The sequence below is a fragment of the Haliaeetus leucocephalus genome, unplaced genomic scaffold (genome assembly GCF_000737465.1).
Source record: "Haliaeetus leucocephalus isolate CR32 unplaced genomic scaffold, Haliaeetus_leucocephalus-4.0 Scaffold858, whole genome shotgun sequence".
Lineage (NCBI taxonomy): Eukaryota > Metazoa > Chordata > Aves > Accipitriformes > Accipitridae > Haliaeetus > Haliaeetus leucocephalus.
In genome coordinates this window covers 70,241-87,451 of record NW_010973294.1, presented here as the reverse complement: position 1 = coordinate 87,451, position 17,211 = coordinate 70,241, and the positions used below count along the sequence as shown (strand labels likewise).

General features: G+C 35.4%; 1 protein-coding gene across 1 annotated transcript in view; it reads right to left on the bottom strand.

Annotated features, from left to right (window-relative positions):
- The window catches only part of PDE7A (phosphodiesterase 7A), a 42,789-nt gene that overhangs the window by 12,877 nt on the left and 12,701 nt on the right, over positions 1-17,211 (bottom strand). The window contains exons 3-5 of the mRNA XM_010582881.1: positions 15,263-15,346; positions 2,342-2,493; positions 582-645 (exon numbers count right to left, since the gene is read on the bottom strand). Coding sequence (XP_010581183.1) covers positions 582-645; positions 2,342-2,493; positions 15,263-15,346 — 300 coding nt within the window. The remainder of the gene's footprint in view (positions 1-581; positions 646-2,341; positions 2,494-15,262; positions 15,347-17,211) is intronic.

Below are 17,211 nucleotides of genomic sequence, written 5' to 3'. Positions count from 1 at the left end.
TAATAGGTGCACAAAACGATCAATAATATTCTCTTCCTTTTTGTATTTTGTGGAAGCTACGCGTACAGTAGCTTCTGTCTGCTCAATTCCTAATTCTCTAGGTATTCTATTCTATGTCGTAATTATAATGCATTCATATCAACATGCTTTCTTAATGTAAAATAATAGAACTATTCTAACATTAAATTTATAAAAAAATACTTGTTCAATATAAATGACTTTTTTGACACAAACATATAAATTACCAGCACTCCGTAATTAAAAAAGACCAAGTCAGCAAAATTATTTGTTAATTTATATCAAATTACTACTTCAAATTACTACAAGAGAACAGCAACCTACAAAGTACAAGAGCAGCCTCTTCTACAAATCAATGATTATTATCAGTCCTGACAGTAACAGTATTTTAACAGGGTGACCAGGCAAACTAGGACTTAGATTAAAGACTATTAAATCAAAAAGTACTACTTGATAGAATTTGTGATTTTTAGTGAACAAGAAATCACATACTGCAATGTAAGAGCAATAGTTAAGTTATGCTAAGAAATAAAACATAAATTAAATAGGAAAAGTAAACTCACCATTTGTCAGTCTATCAAAAAGAAAAATATCAAAATTCCAATTTCCAACCTTCTCCAGCATACACTGAAAGAATAGAGAAAAGCTGTCATTTTTTTCTCAGTATATGCCTATCTTCCTGTAGCCCAGAGGAGTATTTAAGATTTCAGAGACAGATGCAAGTCTTAGGATTTCTACATACAAAAAATAGTATTAAAAGAATAATTAAGTTTGTCTGATAACTGAAAAACTTTAAAATACATGTTACAAATTTAAAAAAACGAAAAAAACGAAGAAGTGCCTTGACAGAACTGGTTGGAGATTTTCCCTTCATCCTTCAGTCAATTTCTTAGAAGTAAGACACAATTTAAAACAATTAGGTTAAAGCCAGAAACAGTATGACAGAATGACTCTGTATTCAGACTTCTTCCACTTTAATTTTTGCAATGAGCAAGTTAAGTCATCTCTGTGCAGTTATTTACTTTGTCTTCTCTCTTTCCCTTGTTGTTGATAGAAAAGAAATATCTAGATGCTTTACTAGACATATGAACCAAGCTTTTAATTTCTTTTTGAAGAAAATGGCTTTTGACTTTCCACCTCACTGAACTAGCACTTCTTCACAGTGTCTCCACATGAACTGTTCTTCCAGTAACAAGGATGAACAGGAACAGCAAACAGCGCTTAAGGCCTCACCAGAGTTCAGCAGTCACAATCTTTGCCTCTCCTACCTCTATCAGAAATACCTGTCCTGCACATTTTACAACAGAGACTTTCCTTCTCCTATTCTCATTAGATTGGTAGAGCTGTTTTGTGAGCCAATTATACGTTCTAGCTTTTCTCCACCAGCCACTAAAACTCCACTACCAGAAGAAACAAAAGCATTAACAAGACCTTTTTAATATTACATGTATGCTTTTAAAATCCATCCTCCAAGTTTTCAGATTCTTCCTACACCACAGCCTCATCCTGTTCGGCATGGATACGTTCCTGGTATTTAAGTATATTCCTTTTCTGTGTCAAGATTCCAGACAAAAAGCACTACAAGCAATCAGTAGGACGACACAGCCTCTGGCATCTTGAATAACCTGAATAACCTTTGTCTGCTCACACCCCTTCAGCACTATCCATCCTCTGTCCCCAATACACTAACTAGCCTTTCATCCAACTAGCTGTCCTCTTAGTACTGCCCATCTTCCCAGTACCCGCTTTCCCTGCTTCACTGCAGCACAGGCATATTAGAGCTATCACAATTTTCTTTTCTACAAGAATTGCCTACCAAAGAAAAAGTCAGTTTGGCATAATAATCTTGTGATAAATCCATTCACTGCATTTTATTGAGTTTTCAGTAGTAGGTAGTCACTCTTCCAGATGTTCATTAGTGAGGTTAGGCTAAAAATTAAAGTGGGGCAATAGTTGTCCAAATTGCTCCATTACATTTCTTAAATACAGATACATTTTTCTTTCTTTGTTTATTAAAGTGCATCCTCCATTCACCAGTTATTAAAAAAAACCAAAACAAACCACTAGCCACATAAGCTTTAAAAAATCATCCCAGCAAACTTGAGGGCGGTAAAGGAGTTTGTTAGCAACCATGTAATTTGGGCTGGACTTTATTAAGATATATACACACACACACAAAAAAAACCAAACAAACATACACACATATATAAAAAAATACATGCTTAAAATTTGTATTTGGTTGCACTTTTAACATGAGATATAGTTATATACTAGCAAACATTTTAAAAAACATACTTAAAAAAATAAGAATCAAGCAACCAACCTTTGCTTGTCCATTATAATCATCATCTAAAATGTTTGAAGAATTTGGAACAGTAATACCACGGAAAAAACGGGAAGATCTCAAGTATCGCTGGAAACTAAGCAACCTTCTCACATTTCTCGCAGACACAGACACCTCGATTTCAGAATTTGCTACAAAAAACAAGAAAATAAATACTCTCTCTAAAAAACCTTTACCAAAAAGATGACTGTTCAGGGAAGTTCAGTACAACAAAGGTGATACAATTTTGTGTATGAAATATTTCAGCCACAAATACAGATTTATTTTTTTTATTAATAGTAAGTACAGAGCTGTGGCTTGGAAAGGAAAATTTTCTGTGTAAGCATCCTGTGGAAAAAAAAACCAAATATTTAAATCACAGCTGAAACTTATCTTTTTAAGGAACTCTGTTACTGAAAGGACAGAAATATTATGGAAATTGTGTAAAATCACACAATACTGCAAACAACAACTTTTTGGAAAACTGTTCTCTACACATCCAATCCATATCCCTAGCAAATCACATAGGATATGTACACGAGCAAGAGAATATCAGTAATTGTGTGTTGATACAGGAGTTACAAGTAGGTTTTGAGCACGTACAAATAACTTTTATACAAATTTTAAAGCTCAGAAGTTCTCTTAACTTTACTGGCAAAGTTTTAAACACAGTCAAGTGATTTTGATGCTTTTGCAGATCATTATGCTCAGAACCTCTCCTCTGCCAAACAAGTACCACATTTACTTTCACAGCATATATAATTCCCTTTCCCAGTACAGTGAAAACACTATAGAAAATTGGTTTAGCCTGTTTTCAAAGATAAATCCAAATATTTTGCTGTACTCTTACTAGGTTAACAGGTTTACTCAAATGACTGGTGCTAGCTTATGTTCAATTCCACTTGACAGCTTGAAGTGTTTTAGAAACCTGAAGATCAAACTACGTATAGCTATGGTTTCTTTGCAACAGGCCAGATATTTTCGTTCTGAAGTACATAGGGCCAAATTTAGCCTTCACTTTCTTTTCAGCAGTACTTCCAACAGCAGTTTTTCCAAAAATGCAGATCCTCAAAACCAACATGACCCCAACTTTGTAGTATAAACCTCTTGCCCTTCCAAGAACAAGGCATATTAGAGATCTGTCAAGTAAGCAGTTACAATTTTTGTTCTTAAAGTCAGTCTAAAATATTGTACAGGGGAAGGTGTGGCCTCATGAACACCCTCAATTAAAGACCTCAGTGATTTCTAGTGAAAGCAGTTTAATTCTGCGTAAGATAAATCTTTATCCACATAAATGCTTCTCCCTGCAGAAGTTCCAATGAACTTTCTGTTCTACATTAGCTCAATATATTAATTTCCAAACTACACTAATAAAACGCCTCTGAAGAGAATTCACAATTGCATGAACATACAATATCTAATCAAATGCAGCAGCATTTCACATCAACTGTCTGCGCTAACAGAGATTAAATTGACAAAACTGGAATATTCTTTCAAACGTGTGAAACACTTCATCAAGATACTTAAGTTCCCATCAGTTTTAAAGGGCTAACACAACTTCACATGAAAGACATCTGTTCAAGTCATCACACTTAAGGCCAAGGGCTCTTCCTCTGAAGACACAGGTACCTATATATTCCAGTTACGTAAGCAGGTGTACTACGTATGATAAAAGTTGCTTACAAAGCGACATTCACACATACAGCAGGCAAACAAATAGATTCTGTCATGCTGCGTTGCTCTACCAATATTTCTAACCACATTTGTTAACATGAGGTTACAGTCTGTGCACTGCCAGCCTGCAGAACAGAGAAGCAGGGAGCAATACAGCTGCTCCTCTTACTGGAGCATAGGCTTTGGGTAAGAAGTTTTTATCACTTAGTCTTGATCTGGTCCCTTAAAATCCAAATTTCAGAACAGAAGTCATTAGGTTTGAAATAAAATAATATAAAATGGGTATATTTAGATCATTAAATGATCTAAAATGTCCACAGAGTCACATACAAAATCTAGGAACTTCACTAAATATCAATAAAACAAAGTATTTAAGTAGGAGAAATCAGCACTCTCCTGGAAGCAGAGAGCGCTTTCTTGATCATAAGTACTCTTCTACAGATCTATAGTTAACAAAAACCTACTTCTGTTGTCATGCTACAAGTAAGTCTCACTGTCACAGATGCTACCCATTAATCTTTGGCAGAACAGTATGATGTAGGTAATACAAGTAAAACAACAGCTTTTGTCAGCAAAATACATAACAGAAGACAGAAATGAGGTAAGTTGGCAGTATAGGCCTGCATTCCACCTATATTTGTGTTCATAAGTCATCTGGGGGGTTGCACGTGTTATTGCTTCAGTATTTTTTCTGCTGATGTTGTGGGTGCAGAGGCAAACGAATCAGTTTTCTGCGAAGCTGAACAGTCATTACTCCCTACTTCGCAATATGCTATTGAGACATCTTAAAAATAGTTAAGATCTCTGAATTATCATCAGTTTGTATAGTTTGTAAACCACTACTCTTACACATTAATCCTACTTTCTCCCCCTTTTTTAAAAAAGAAAAAAAAAAGAAAAAGAGCACTGCTCCAGCTGATGTAACTCAAACAACCAACAAAGCCTACTTCATTCCAGCACTCCTGGCAGCAATGCTGCCATTATAGAATTACAGAACAGCTGAGGTAGGAAAGGACCTCTGGAGGTCATCCAGTCCAACTCCTCTGCTCAAGCAGGGCCACCTAGACCACACTGCCCAGGACCACATCCAGACAGCTTTTGAATATCTCCAAGGAGGAAGACTCCACAACCTCCCCGAGTAACCTGTGCCAGTGCTTGGTCACCCTCACAGTGAAAAAGCATCTCCCGATATTCAGAGAGAACCACCTGTGTTTCCATTTGTGCCTACTGTCTCTGGCTCTATCACTGGGCACCACTGAAAAGAGCCTGTCTCCGTCCTCTTTGCACCCTCCCTTCAGATATTTATATGCATTGATAAGATTCCCCCCTGAGCCTTCCCAACTCCAGGCTGAACAGTCCCAGCTCTCTCAGCCTTTCCTCATCAGCCCCTTAATCATCTTCCTTGCCCTTTGCTGGACTCTCCAGCATGTTCATCTCTCTTGTGTACTGGTGATCCCAGAACTGGATCCCAGGTGTGGCCTCACCAGTGCTGAGGAGAGGGGCAGGATCACCTCCCTCGACCTGCTGCCAACACTCCTCCTAGTGCAGCCCAGGATACCAGTAGCCGCCTTTGCCACAAGGGCACATGGCTGTTTCATGTTTAATTTGGTGTCCACCAGGACCCCCAGGTGTTTTTCTGCCAAGCTGCTTTCCAGCTGGTCAGCCCCCAGACTGTGCTGGTGCCTGGAGTTGTTCCTCCCCAGGGACAGAGCTTTGAGCTTCCCTTTGAACTACTATTTATTCCACATGTATAGCCCCAGTTAGGTAATAACAGCTTGACCAAACGTCTTATCATTTAGATCTCCAATGATTAGAATAACTTCCAAATGAGAAAAAGAGATTTTGAAGCCTGCCAGCCCTCTGCAGTTCCAGAACACCTAACTCATGGGGACTACACCAACCGAAAAAGTAAATTGCTCTCTCTTTAAAAGCTAAACATTTGCTACAGGACAATTCAGAATAGGTGAGTCAGATGTGGAGGTTTGACAGGTAATTAATTTAAAAGGGAAGCTGAAAAAGAAAATAGGTAGCTTTCAGGGCAGGGGGGGGAAGACAAGGGGGAAAAAAAAAAAGATAGGTTCTTCAGCTGCAGGAACACTGATAGCATTTCTGCTTGCAGTTCCCTTTTCCTCACAGATAAATTATGATGACAGATACAAAAAAATCAACTGCTTTGTGGTTCTGGCAGACCAGCAAAGACAAGTTCATGGGAAGGACTGGTAAACTGAACGATACAGTTGTGCAATGGAAACTTGGTATTTCCCTCCTGGCACGAGCAGAAAACTCATTCCCTTTATATGCATGATTAATAAGAGAATGTCAGCCTACCCTCTTCTATCATGAGTCATGAAACAAGATGCTAATTTCAGAGACCCTAACAAAGCAAGGTTCAAGAATGTATTTATAATGGAAAGAAGGCGAAGAGCAATGAGTGTGTTACATTTGGCTCAAGAAAAAGCATGCTGCAAAAACATCCCTCCTCCCAGCCCAAACATCCTTCATTTCATTTGGAGTTTTCAGTGTGCTAAATGCCTTTCTAATATCCAATAGTGACCACTTGGTCTTAGGAGATAAGGATAGTTTAAGGACAAATTAGAATGAGAAAATAAATAAATGCATATGACATTTACAGTCTTGAGAACTGAAATGGAATGAAAGCAAAGTCAGGATGTTGGGCATGTTAAGAAGGAAGCTACAGTATTCAGAAGTGCCTTGGATGCAAGGAACCAGAAGACTGAAACTGTAGGCCTTTGTGCCTAGTCAACAGCAGCTCTCCTATGACCTTCTCCTTCCCTTCTTAACTCTTCATGTCCTACTTAAAGTCAGAACATCACCCAAAGTATTTTTTACTTCCAAGTTACTTTTTTAATTAAAATTATTACATTCTTGTTTCTAAGCATTTTGAGTGAGACACTGGCATAATAAAAAATGCCTTTCAAAATAAAGAAAAAAAGGAATAATTCTGTTTACTAACGTCAGTTATTTTGTTAATGTTATGCATATACAGCAAGAAAATAAAGTAATATCAAGTTGTCTTCATGCAACAGATTTCATCTGTATTCCAAGACACTTATTTTAATGTCTCTTCCCACTCCTAATCTTTTAGCGTGCTGTACTTCATGAAAACCTAAAAAAAACAATTTTATCATATTTCACAGGGAAATTAAATATTTATTTTTCTCATGCTGAAATAAAAATACAAAATAAGTAGAGAAAAGACAAGTGACAATCACAAAATCATAATATACTGATATATTCTCAGAATTTTTGCATCTTTCATATAGCAGGAACAACAAAAGACAACAAAAGGAAGAATGACAATTTAATTATGGTTTGGTTTAATTTTTTATTAATAGAAACCTTAAATCCCAGCAAAATGCTTCAACTTTCTTTTAATGCAAAGATAAAGACTCACAGCCTCTGATGGGGTCCTGGTCAAAACAAGGTTATCCAGCATAAAAACTATACCTCCGTTTCTTCCCTGCTACAGCCCAAAAAGTAAATAACAAATTATCCATTATAAAAATCATTGAACAATAGAAAGAGCTTAACTGAGGATCTCAAGTGTCACTGCCACTAACATAAATAAGAAATTAAAAAAAAATATTTGAGAGGACAGACCTTTCTTATGTTTGAACATAAAAAATGAAGTTTGAGGTGCAGACGTCCACCAGAGGAGGTTTTTGCCCCTAAAAAATTCAAGGAAATATCTTCTTTCCATGGATGTAATCTCTCGCAATTTTTCCATATTAAGCCCAACTACAGATTTATCATTTTTACATAGCAGATACTATTATCAAACATGACATAATAGCTGAGTTGCTACTATCTGTAAATATATACATTTGAAAGAAATATTCAATTTCACATGCCAATTATAAACATTTTTCTAATGCTTCCAAGATACAAATCATTTTCTATTTATGAGGAATTTGAAAGTATGGTCTAGCATTTCACACCACTAGAGGGACCCATAAGCATTCTAATTTCACATCTATGCCCATCAAAACATTAAGAAATGCATTATATTAGATCCATGCACATCTTAAAAAAATATTTTAAGTCCTGTTATTTAGCTCTTCTTTAAGTTTTCCACTCATGATTTGCATTTTAAAGTCCTTTTTTAGTACTGAAGTCATATATGAAACTATGATTTCATTTGAAAGATATAACTTCAGCAAGGATTTTAAAGTTACATATAAAGACTATTGGTGTCTGAACTGCCTTATTATACTTCCTGTCTTATTTAGAACCACCCTGAAGCCCTGCCTAGCATCACTGTAAGGCACTATACCCTCTCTTCTCCTTAAAAGAAAAAACTAAGCCAGACTGTTTTGTTTCTAATGTAACTTATATATATATATATATTTATATACACATTCATACTTTTTTTTTCCCCAAATAGTAATGATCACCAGAAAATATGCTATGGGTTAAGGATTAGTTAAACAAACATGGTTTTGCAAGTGTCTTCTGAGTGGAATCAGAAAAATATAAGTTTCAAGAAACTCTAATAGTACCACAACTCTAATAACTCTAGTAGTTTTCAACAGATCTTCCCTGACGGAGGGCAACTGCTTCGCATTACCACCACCAAAGATAACTCCTTTCTTGAAGAATCTTACAGAATGAAATACCACCTTAGTAAAGTACAGAGACAGAAAACAGTAGAATAATTTAGGTAGGAAGGGACAGAAGAGACTTCTGAAAGTCCTTTAGTGAAATTCTCTGCTCAAAGCAGACCTAATTTGAGAGAAATTACTCTAAGTACAGGGATTAGATTACTTCAGTATGAATTAAACGCCAATTCTCCAATGGCACTATAAGCAGTTACACAGACAGAAAAGTGTAAAGAAAACCCTGTGAAATATCTAACAGATTCTACTCATACAACTCTCTTGAATTTTGGCTCCTTTTAATATTTCTGTAAATACCTCAGGAAGGATACAAAATCAAGTAAATTGAACAATGCCATTCCTGTGCTGGACTGCATAGCATTTTGCAATTATCTTAGGACTACAAAACTGTATATACAAGGCATATTCTTTCCCTACCAATTTACTGAATCATAGTCCCAGCAATCTTGCAATTGTATACTTTTTTTACCTGAATCCACCCACTGGGCAAGGCAAATTTGTAGCTCACAACAGCATAGTGTGAACTAACAAACTTCACTGAAGCAAAATATTTAGAGGAATATCATCAAAATACACATATATCCCTTACAAAAATGGGTTATGCTGTGTTAATCAAGATACTGATGCTCTTGAACAAGTATACGACACATAATGGTTCAAGTCTTTTCCCAAAAGAAGGATAATATATTCCAGACCATCACCAAATCCTTTTCTTGATGTCTTCAAAGAAAACACCATTCTTTGGTGTTCTAGAAATCTTCAGTTCTACAGCAATGGAATGACAGAACCATCAAGTAATCTTTTTTCGTTCTTTTTCACCCCCAGAAATGAAAGAATTCAAAAATAACACATCACAGTTGACAAAAAGAAAATCCCTTAAGAGTTTGTGTGACTGTCAGTACAAAAGTCAAACTGGGAGCAGATATGAAAACAAAAAAATTCTCATGATTTATGCCAAACTGTCCAGCATTGAAAAAAAAAAAAAAACCCCAACCCACAAACAAAAAAAGCCTTTCAAAATAAGCTACCTGGAGAAGGAGCACATTGGAGAGGTTCAAAAGAAAAGAAAAGAAAAAACTAGACTGTGGCTGTGTGTTCTTCTAAGGTCAAACTTACCTCAGCAATAAAACAGAGTGAGCTGTACCAGTGCAAGACTCCAGAGCACACATGCTGTTTTACAGAAACTTGAAAAGAAGAAACTGTAGGTAAAATAACAATCTAGAATAGCAAAAGAAAAAAACAAAAAAGATCTGTCCTGTATTCTCAATTGGAAGCTTTTACCATGAAATCTTCCTTAATCAAGCTCCCTTCAAGCTCACTTTACACTTCAAGTTTATCTTCACTGTTTTCTTTTGGCCAAAGCTGTATTTAGGACATTTTCTGTGTGACTGCATTCTCCACACTACATCGAAGTAAAAATGTCTCTCGCATTGAGGAAAACAATTTATTTGAATAATCTGGATTGTGAATAATTACATGACAATTTCAGAATGCATCCTTCACAGAAAGGCAGCTTTTAGAGAAATCCCTTGAGTACAAGCTTTTCACTGCTCAGTGCTGGTATTTTCACAAGGAAACCAAATACTTCATTCAACTTATGACCACACAGAAATCTTGCATGATTTTACTTATTGTGAAACTCACCCTTCTTCACAGTAGGCTGTTGAACAAGACAGAAAATTACTCTTAACCAGATTCAGCTAGGTAATTCCTCTGTTTTCTTGAAACAAAAAAGGGGCATTCAACTGCATCTGGACTATGCTCATTTTATCTCAACCTCTAGATGGTATTGTTAAATGCATGATCAGGTGCTGTGACACAAAGATCCCCCAAATCGTTTAAGGCAATCAATTTGGATTTGAATTCTTCTCTCTTCTTTGACTTCTGCCTTCTCACCCAACGATGTCTAAATTCACTGTCCAAGGTAAACCTTTTCCAATGATTTGTGAGCAAACTGGAAGGTTCAAAACAACACTGCAAACAGTAGATGCTGACATCTTTGCCAGATCTCAAAGTAGCATATAAAATGTTCCATGAACTGCAATTTCCCAGTAAACAGTCTGAAAGTTGTATACCAAAGATGAACTCTGGAATTTCTTCATGTGTTTGCACTCTTAAGAAAAAGAATTAGATTTATCCATCACCTGTAAAAGTCACCTAAAATCTTCCTTTCTTTCCTTTCCCCTCTAAAAAGGCTCCATATACAACTAAGGAGAAGAACCATTTAAGTCTCAATGAAGCTTTAAGCTTCCATCACATTGTTTTCTCTCCTATGTGAAGCACTGTAGTGTATGCAGGCATCAATTTGATTCAAAATTGAGTCATTCCTAAAAGTTTACAGAAACATACTGATTAATTCAAAAAACATTTTCTTCCTTCTAAGATATTTTAACTCACAGATGCAACATATTTGGTTATCTATAAAACACAAAATAGAGCCACATGTGTGGGCAACATCACCACCTCCCCATAGAAGCATGCTCAGACTAGAGTGGCATGAGAGAATTCTAAAAACCTTTTGACAAGGTCTTATCTCTTCTGGTGCAGATACAACAGGAAAAGCAGGAAGAAAAAAAACGTTTCCTCTCCACAAAACCAAAGTATTCGGTTTTTATCCGGTTCTTCCAGACTAAATCCAACTATCCTTTCCTAAAAAGGAAGTTTGAAAGCATTAAGTGCTATCTGCATACAACACTTCCCAATATTTTTGCTGTTATCTTAATTATTCACTTTAGTTTCACTTTATTAATTTTGGCTTCACTTCCTTACTGGACACATCACTGAGCACATTCACTGTCTTTTTTTCAGGTGAAACAGTGAGTGATTGGGGCACATTATATATTCTTTTGTTTGTGCATGCTAGAAAATCATCACAAACATAATCGAAGTTTAAGTGTATGTGTGTATACATACACAGACATTATGTGTATAAAAACAGTAGACATTATTGACAACCTCTCAAAAGCAAGAAAACAAAACCTAAAATTTTACTGCTGGTTTGCTATTTCTAAAAAAGGGAGTATTTTTACATTGTCATTTACCAATTCTTCTATGGAAGATTTTGTTTCATGTTAGCTTTTATCAACATATTCTGTCAATACTGCAGACTGAATTACTATCTATGATGTCTTGAGTAATGTAAAAAAAATGTAAAAGTAATCGTTACCTGTAGTCTATTTGTAAACCAGCAGACAGCAAGAGTGGCTATAACCACTGCAATCACTTTTTCAGTAACTTCCCTGAAATCCAAACAGTACATGCTGGGTTGCTAGACAGTAAACTGCCAAACTCCCTCCTTGTTACCTGAGGAGTGAAAAGTAGATCCAGTGCTCTATATTCAACTCAATAAAATATTAAAGTGTATGCAATTTACTGTGCAACTGTGAAGTATGTACCTCCACTGAACAAAACCAGACTATTATAATTTAAGGCAAAAATTTACTTATGAGGAAGAAAGTTATGTGGCTGCTCTCTCCTCTCCAGATATGGCTTTTAGCTGCTAACTTGAGTTTATGCCCGTGGTCCCACACAGACATAATCAACAGACCATAACAACAGAAAAACTACAAACTGATGTCCTGATGTTAACCAATTACCAATCAACATGAAGAATAGAGTCTTGACTTTCCCCATTCATCAGGAAGCAGTCCTGTTCAAACAAAAATTTGTTTATTGAGCTATTCCTCCTGGGTAATTCCTGCCATTAACTATAAAAGTATGGTTTCTGGAATAACCTATAATATAGAAGGAAAACTACCACCCAACAAATTTTAATAATCCTCAGATATGACTTCCACACCACCATCTCTAGCAACAACAATAGACATTTTTCCAACAATCATTTTAAAATTGAATTTCCTAGAAAGAAGTTACCATTGAGAATACTTCTAGCCAGTTTAGAAACTTGAACGTTCATGTGCCAATTACAGAACTCTGGGTTGAAGATGCAGACACTGAGATTATAATCCTTAAGAAGAAACAGAAGTGGTCTTAAGAACCAAATGCTAACAAACTTTACTTTGGTAACACTAGTTGCAGTTGCAAGTAAAAATAATGTTATGAAACAGAAGTGATTATTTAAAAAAAAACCAAACACACAAAAAACCCCACACAACAAAAAAACAAAACAAACAAAAAAAAAAAACCAGAAAAACCAAACCAGAAGCTTCCTGAAAATAGAGTAATGCATTTAAAATTCAGTAATGTTCAAACCTACCAATAAAATACTGAGTTAACAGCCTATTATAAAATATTGGAAAAAGAGAACTGGCCAGGAGATTATTAGCTGGACTTCCTGAAAGACATTCAACTTCTTGACAAAACATCATTGACAGAAAAAGAAAATAATGCTAAACAACAAAAGTTAGCTAAGCAAAATACAACATGGCAAAAATGCTTCAACACTGTGAATGATAGGCAGTATATAAGTCATCTCCAAAACAGGTAAGCAATGATCATTGCAAAATATTTAGAACCACAGAATAAAGTTAGTGGATAGTAGAAGAAAGTTACAGTGAAACTTTACAACCACCATGAAGGAAGCATATCCATGCATTACTGATGTTCAGTATGCAGCTGGAAGGAGGGGGGGCAGGGAAGCCAACACTGAGATGGTTTAGGCTGCTTCAGCTGCAGAGAGACCCTTTCCAGTCCAGTTTTTGCCCCAAGCAAAGAAGAGCTGGCTGGCTCTGCTGGCTCCTCTCACACACTGTCTATTGCTCATAGGGGTGAGCATTTTTCAGCCATGTAGCTCTATACGGCAAAATCCTTCTGGAGTTAATGGGGGAGGGCAGGGAGAGTATCCTAAAAATGAGGTCAAATCTGATCCCCACAACTTCTCTCCACCCACAGTCTGATAGTACAATACTAAAACTCTTTTGCTTAAAACAATTAAGGAAACACTGATCAGGAGTCCATTACTGATTTAAAAAAAACCCAAACAACATTTCTGTAAATTAATAGATAATCTAGTGATATGGTGAGAGATGGGGCTGAATTCCTTACTGACTTTGAAAGAAACTCCACAATGCAGCAGGAATCTGAAGTCAAAGAGCAACGCTGCAACAGGCCACAATCCTGAAGTGCAAAAAAATCTGACTATAATATGGCAACTCTGAAAACTGCGACAGCAGCTGACTTGAGAGGGAAGTTATTGCCAAAGAATTTTTTGGGCCTCCTAGCAACATTCTTTGCTGTCATCAGACACCACAGTTGATGTTGCTAAAAGTTGGTGCCTGTGCCTGAACAAGTAGGGGCAAGAAGAAAGGGTGTGAAAATCCTTTTCCTGATTAGTCATGATCTGCCTGATGCACAATCATCAGGATGGAAAGAAACGGCGTGATGAGTACCATAGAAAATACAGTTAATTTGACAGCAGCAATAATATCATGTGTGACTGACTTTTAACAGGTACCTTTTTTAATACTTGTTAGTATTTTCATGTATCAGCATGAAATGCCACATATATATATACACACAAAAAGACAGTTACGTAATTCATAAATCGCATGCTATTTCTACTGAGAATTTTTATTATACTCAATAGAATTATCAGGAATGAAATTGAATTCTTATCCTCTTTATTGAAAAAATCAATATAGCATACTCTTCAAACTTTGTTTTCTCACCTATTTTATGATACTAACTTTTGAATGAAATTAAGAGTTTAAGAGTTTTAAATTTAAGTAGTGATCTACTTTTTTAAAAAAAAAGTAACTTCAGTTAAGATCAGAATATTAATTAGACCAGTTTCTGCCACTCATTTTTATTAATAAGGTAATTACAACAACCACACTTGTTACCATGATATAAGTCTTTCTAAATCGCTCCATTGCATTCAGAATACTTGGAATTGTGCTGATACCATGTTGGTATAGATACTTTATGACACTTAATACATTAATATTATCGGCATAATTTAATTAAGACTTAAATCCCCTGCACTTTTGCTGTATATTGGTTTGGTGATTATTGAAGCTTTTATATTACAAAAACTACTGACATATTTATTTATAACAATATAAATGTTATATATCAAGAAAAAAGTGAAATTATCCAAAAATATTCTTCTTGTAACACTTCTGAGAAAAAATGTTTCCTAAAACACATCATCAAAAAAATTTAGTTTGTTTTCTTATAACACTTTATTTGTCTATGGCCAAAAAATTTAACTCCTACCTACATGTTTGAGTAAATGTAATGTTAATTGATTATGATGAGGTCAAGAATGTTGACATCTATTGTAATTCTCTTCAAACATCATCCTGAAGCAAGCCTTTCTGCTGCTTTATAAAAGCAGGAAAGTTTTCTTAACTGATTGTTTGCCAAGTAAGAACTCAGCACACACATCAGTAGCTGTGTATAAGATAGTCTTCATTTCCATAGGGATTCAGGTCTAAATTCAATGACTTTAAACTATATTTTTAAAAACAAAAATTTAGCAGTGAAGACTTTCCTCTTCTATTTTTGGTAATGAAGTAGCATGAAAGATTTTCCTAAGAAGTATAAAAAATAGTCTTGCTATATAAGCCGCTAACTTTATTTTTAGAGGCTCAGTAGTTAAAATTAATGGAAGCCTTTATTTGTCATTTATCTGCTTTTAAATACTTACAGTGAAAAATACGGAAATCAATGTATGGATGAGAACCTCTTCTCTCTGTTTCAAATCCTGCCCGACTTCTTACTCGCACATCTCCTAGAAACAGGGTCAAGAGTGAAATAAAAGTGTGGAAGAGTGGCAGAGATAAAATGCAAATGAACATAGCCTGGAGGGGTAAAGATTCATGTACTTAATGGAGGAGGGTTATTCAAACAATAGGCCTACTTCAATGCTTTTTGTTTTAAAGGTGAAATTCAAAACAAAGTTTGAAGACTTGTTAAACATGCAATCGCATGCTTTCTTGTCAAAATCTCTCCTGCCTAAGCATACGTTGCCAGAAGCATGTGATAAGCATTCAGATGAAATTAGGAACAGCTTGCTACACCAGTATGGTAAAAATGCACCTTAATATGACAGGAAACAAGAACATTAAAAGTTGATTTGTTCCTCAGTAACACACATAAAACGATAACATTTTGTATAATACAAAACAGATTCAGCTTCTAGAAATGGTAGCTTTTAGCAAATAAGCTAGTTACAATATGGTTTTATATTACATAATAGAATTTTTTCCCACTAGCATTTACTTACTTGTGCTCAGCTGTTTGAATATTACACAAGAGCCTATTAAAATACCAAAACTCAGTATTAAAATTTTATCAAAACTATTTTGCACTGCAATTAGCTTCAACCTGAATCTTTTAGCATGCTAGTTGACTTCTACTTATGCATTTTACCAACTGAAAGCTGATCAGTATTCTTTCGTTAGGTATTTGTATGAATTAATGTAAGTAGTTCATCTGGATTAAAAGCTTTCGCTTAGAATCCTTTATCAATTACAAATTTGGGCAAACCTTTGAGGATCAAATACAATAGTGTTTCCCTCCTCAAATCCTAACAAAAAAAGTGAAATTTCTGATGTGAAAGTGTTCAGGTTTCTATTACGAAAATCCTTCAAGTGTAGTATTCTCCTCTCCTCAAACAAAGATATTTTCATATGAATCAAAACTAAATATTTAACACAAGAAACTAAGACTGATTTTATAAGAACAAAATAAAAATATAGCTATTTAATTTCCAGCAACTGAGAACATCTTGAGAGTGTTTTTTCCTTTTCTTCTCCAACCTGCTGATTTGTAATGCTGAAGCAGGCAACTTGTCAGAAAAAAGCTAAAGATACTGCCTAAAACTTCAGTAATATACTTTTAATACTTAACAGGTTCTAGGGATATATATCTATAAACACTGACATAACTATAGTGACACACTTCACATAAATGTTATCTTGAAAGGCACACTGGAAGGACCACAAAAAGAGAAATAGGCCCAGGGCTCCCCAAACAATGAGTCTAAAGTGTACACATCAGTAAAAACATACCAAATAACATGTGGTTTTTGGTTATTACTGCATTTGTTTTTTTGAAACTGAAAACCTTAACAAAGCTGCAAGGGAAAGTAACCCAGTTACTACCTGTAAATATTATTTTTCAGACCACTGACAATATATTACTTATAAAGGTTTCAAGCATTCATCTAAGCAGAGTGCAAGAGGTTTGTCTTGTTCCAGGCAATACAGAGGCAGCAAGTTGTAGAACTCTTCTGTTAGGCACAAGCAACTGGTGAATTTTAAATTAATAAAAAGGAAACAGGGAGGAAATTTTGGAAAAGAGGAGGCAAATACATTAGTAGCTGTGTATGAAAATATCAGTTTACATGGAAGAAAACACAACTTTCATTACCTTTCATTCATAGTTATCTGGGAAATCAGTCATAGCTACAGCTGTGTGAATGAGTTCACCAGCTGAATTAAAAGAAAAATAAAGGAGTTTTTTTTAGTGAGCTGATTTTTTACAGAAAAGGTGACACAACTTTTGTGAATTACATTTAGTTTTTAAGGCAGTCTTAACTTTCAAAATTTACCAACAATAACATGAATTAGCAAATAGTTTCAGTCAGTGTAC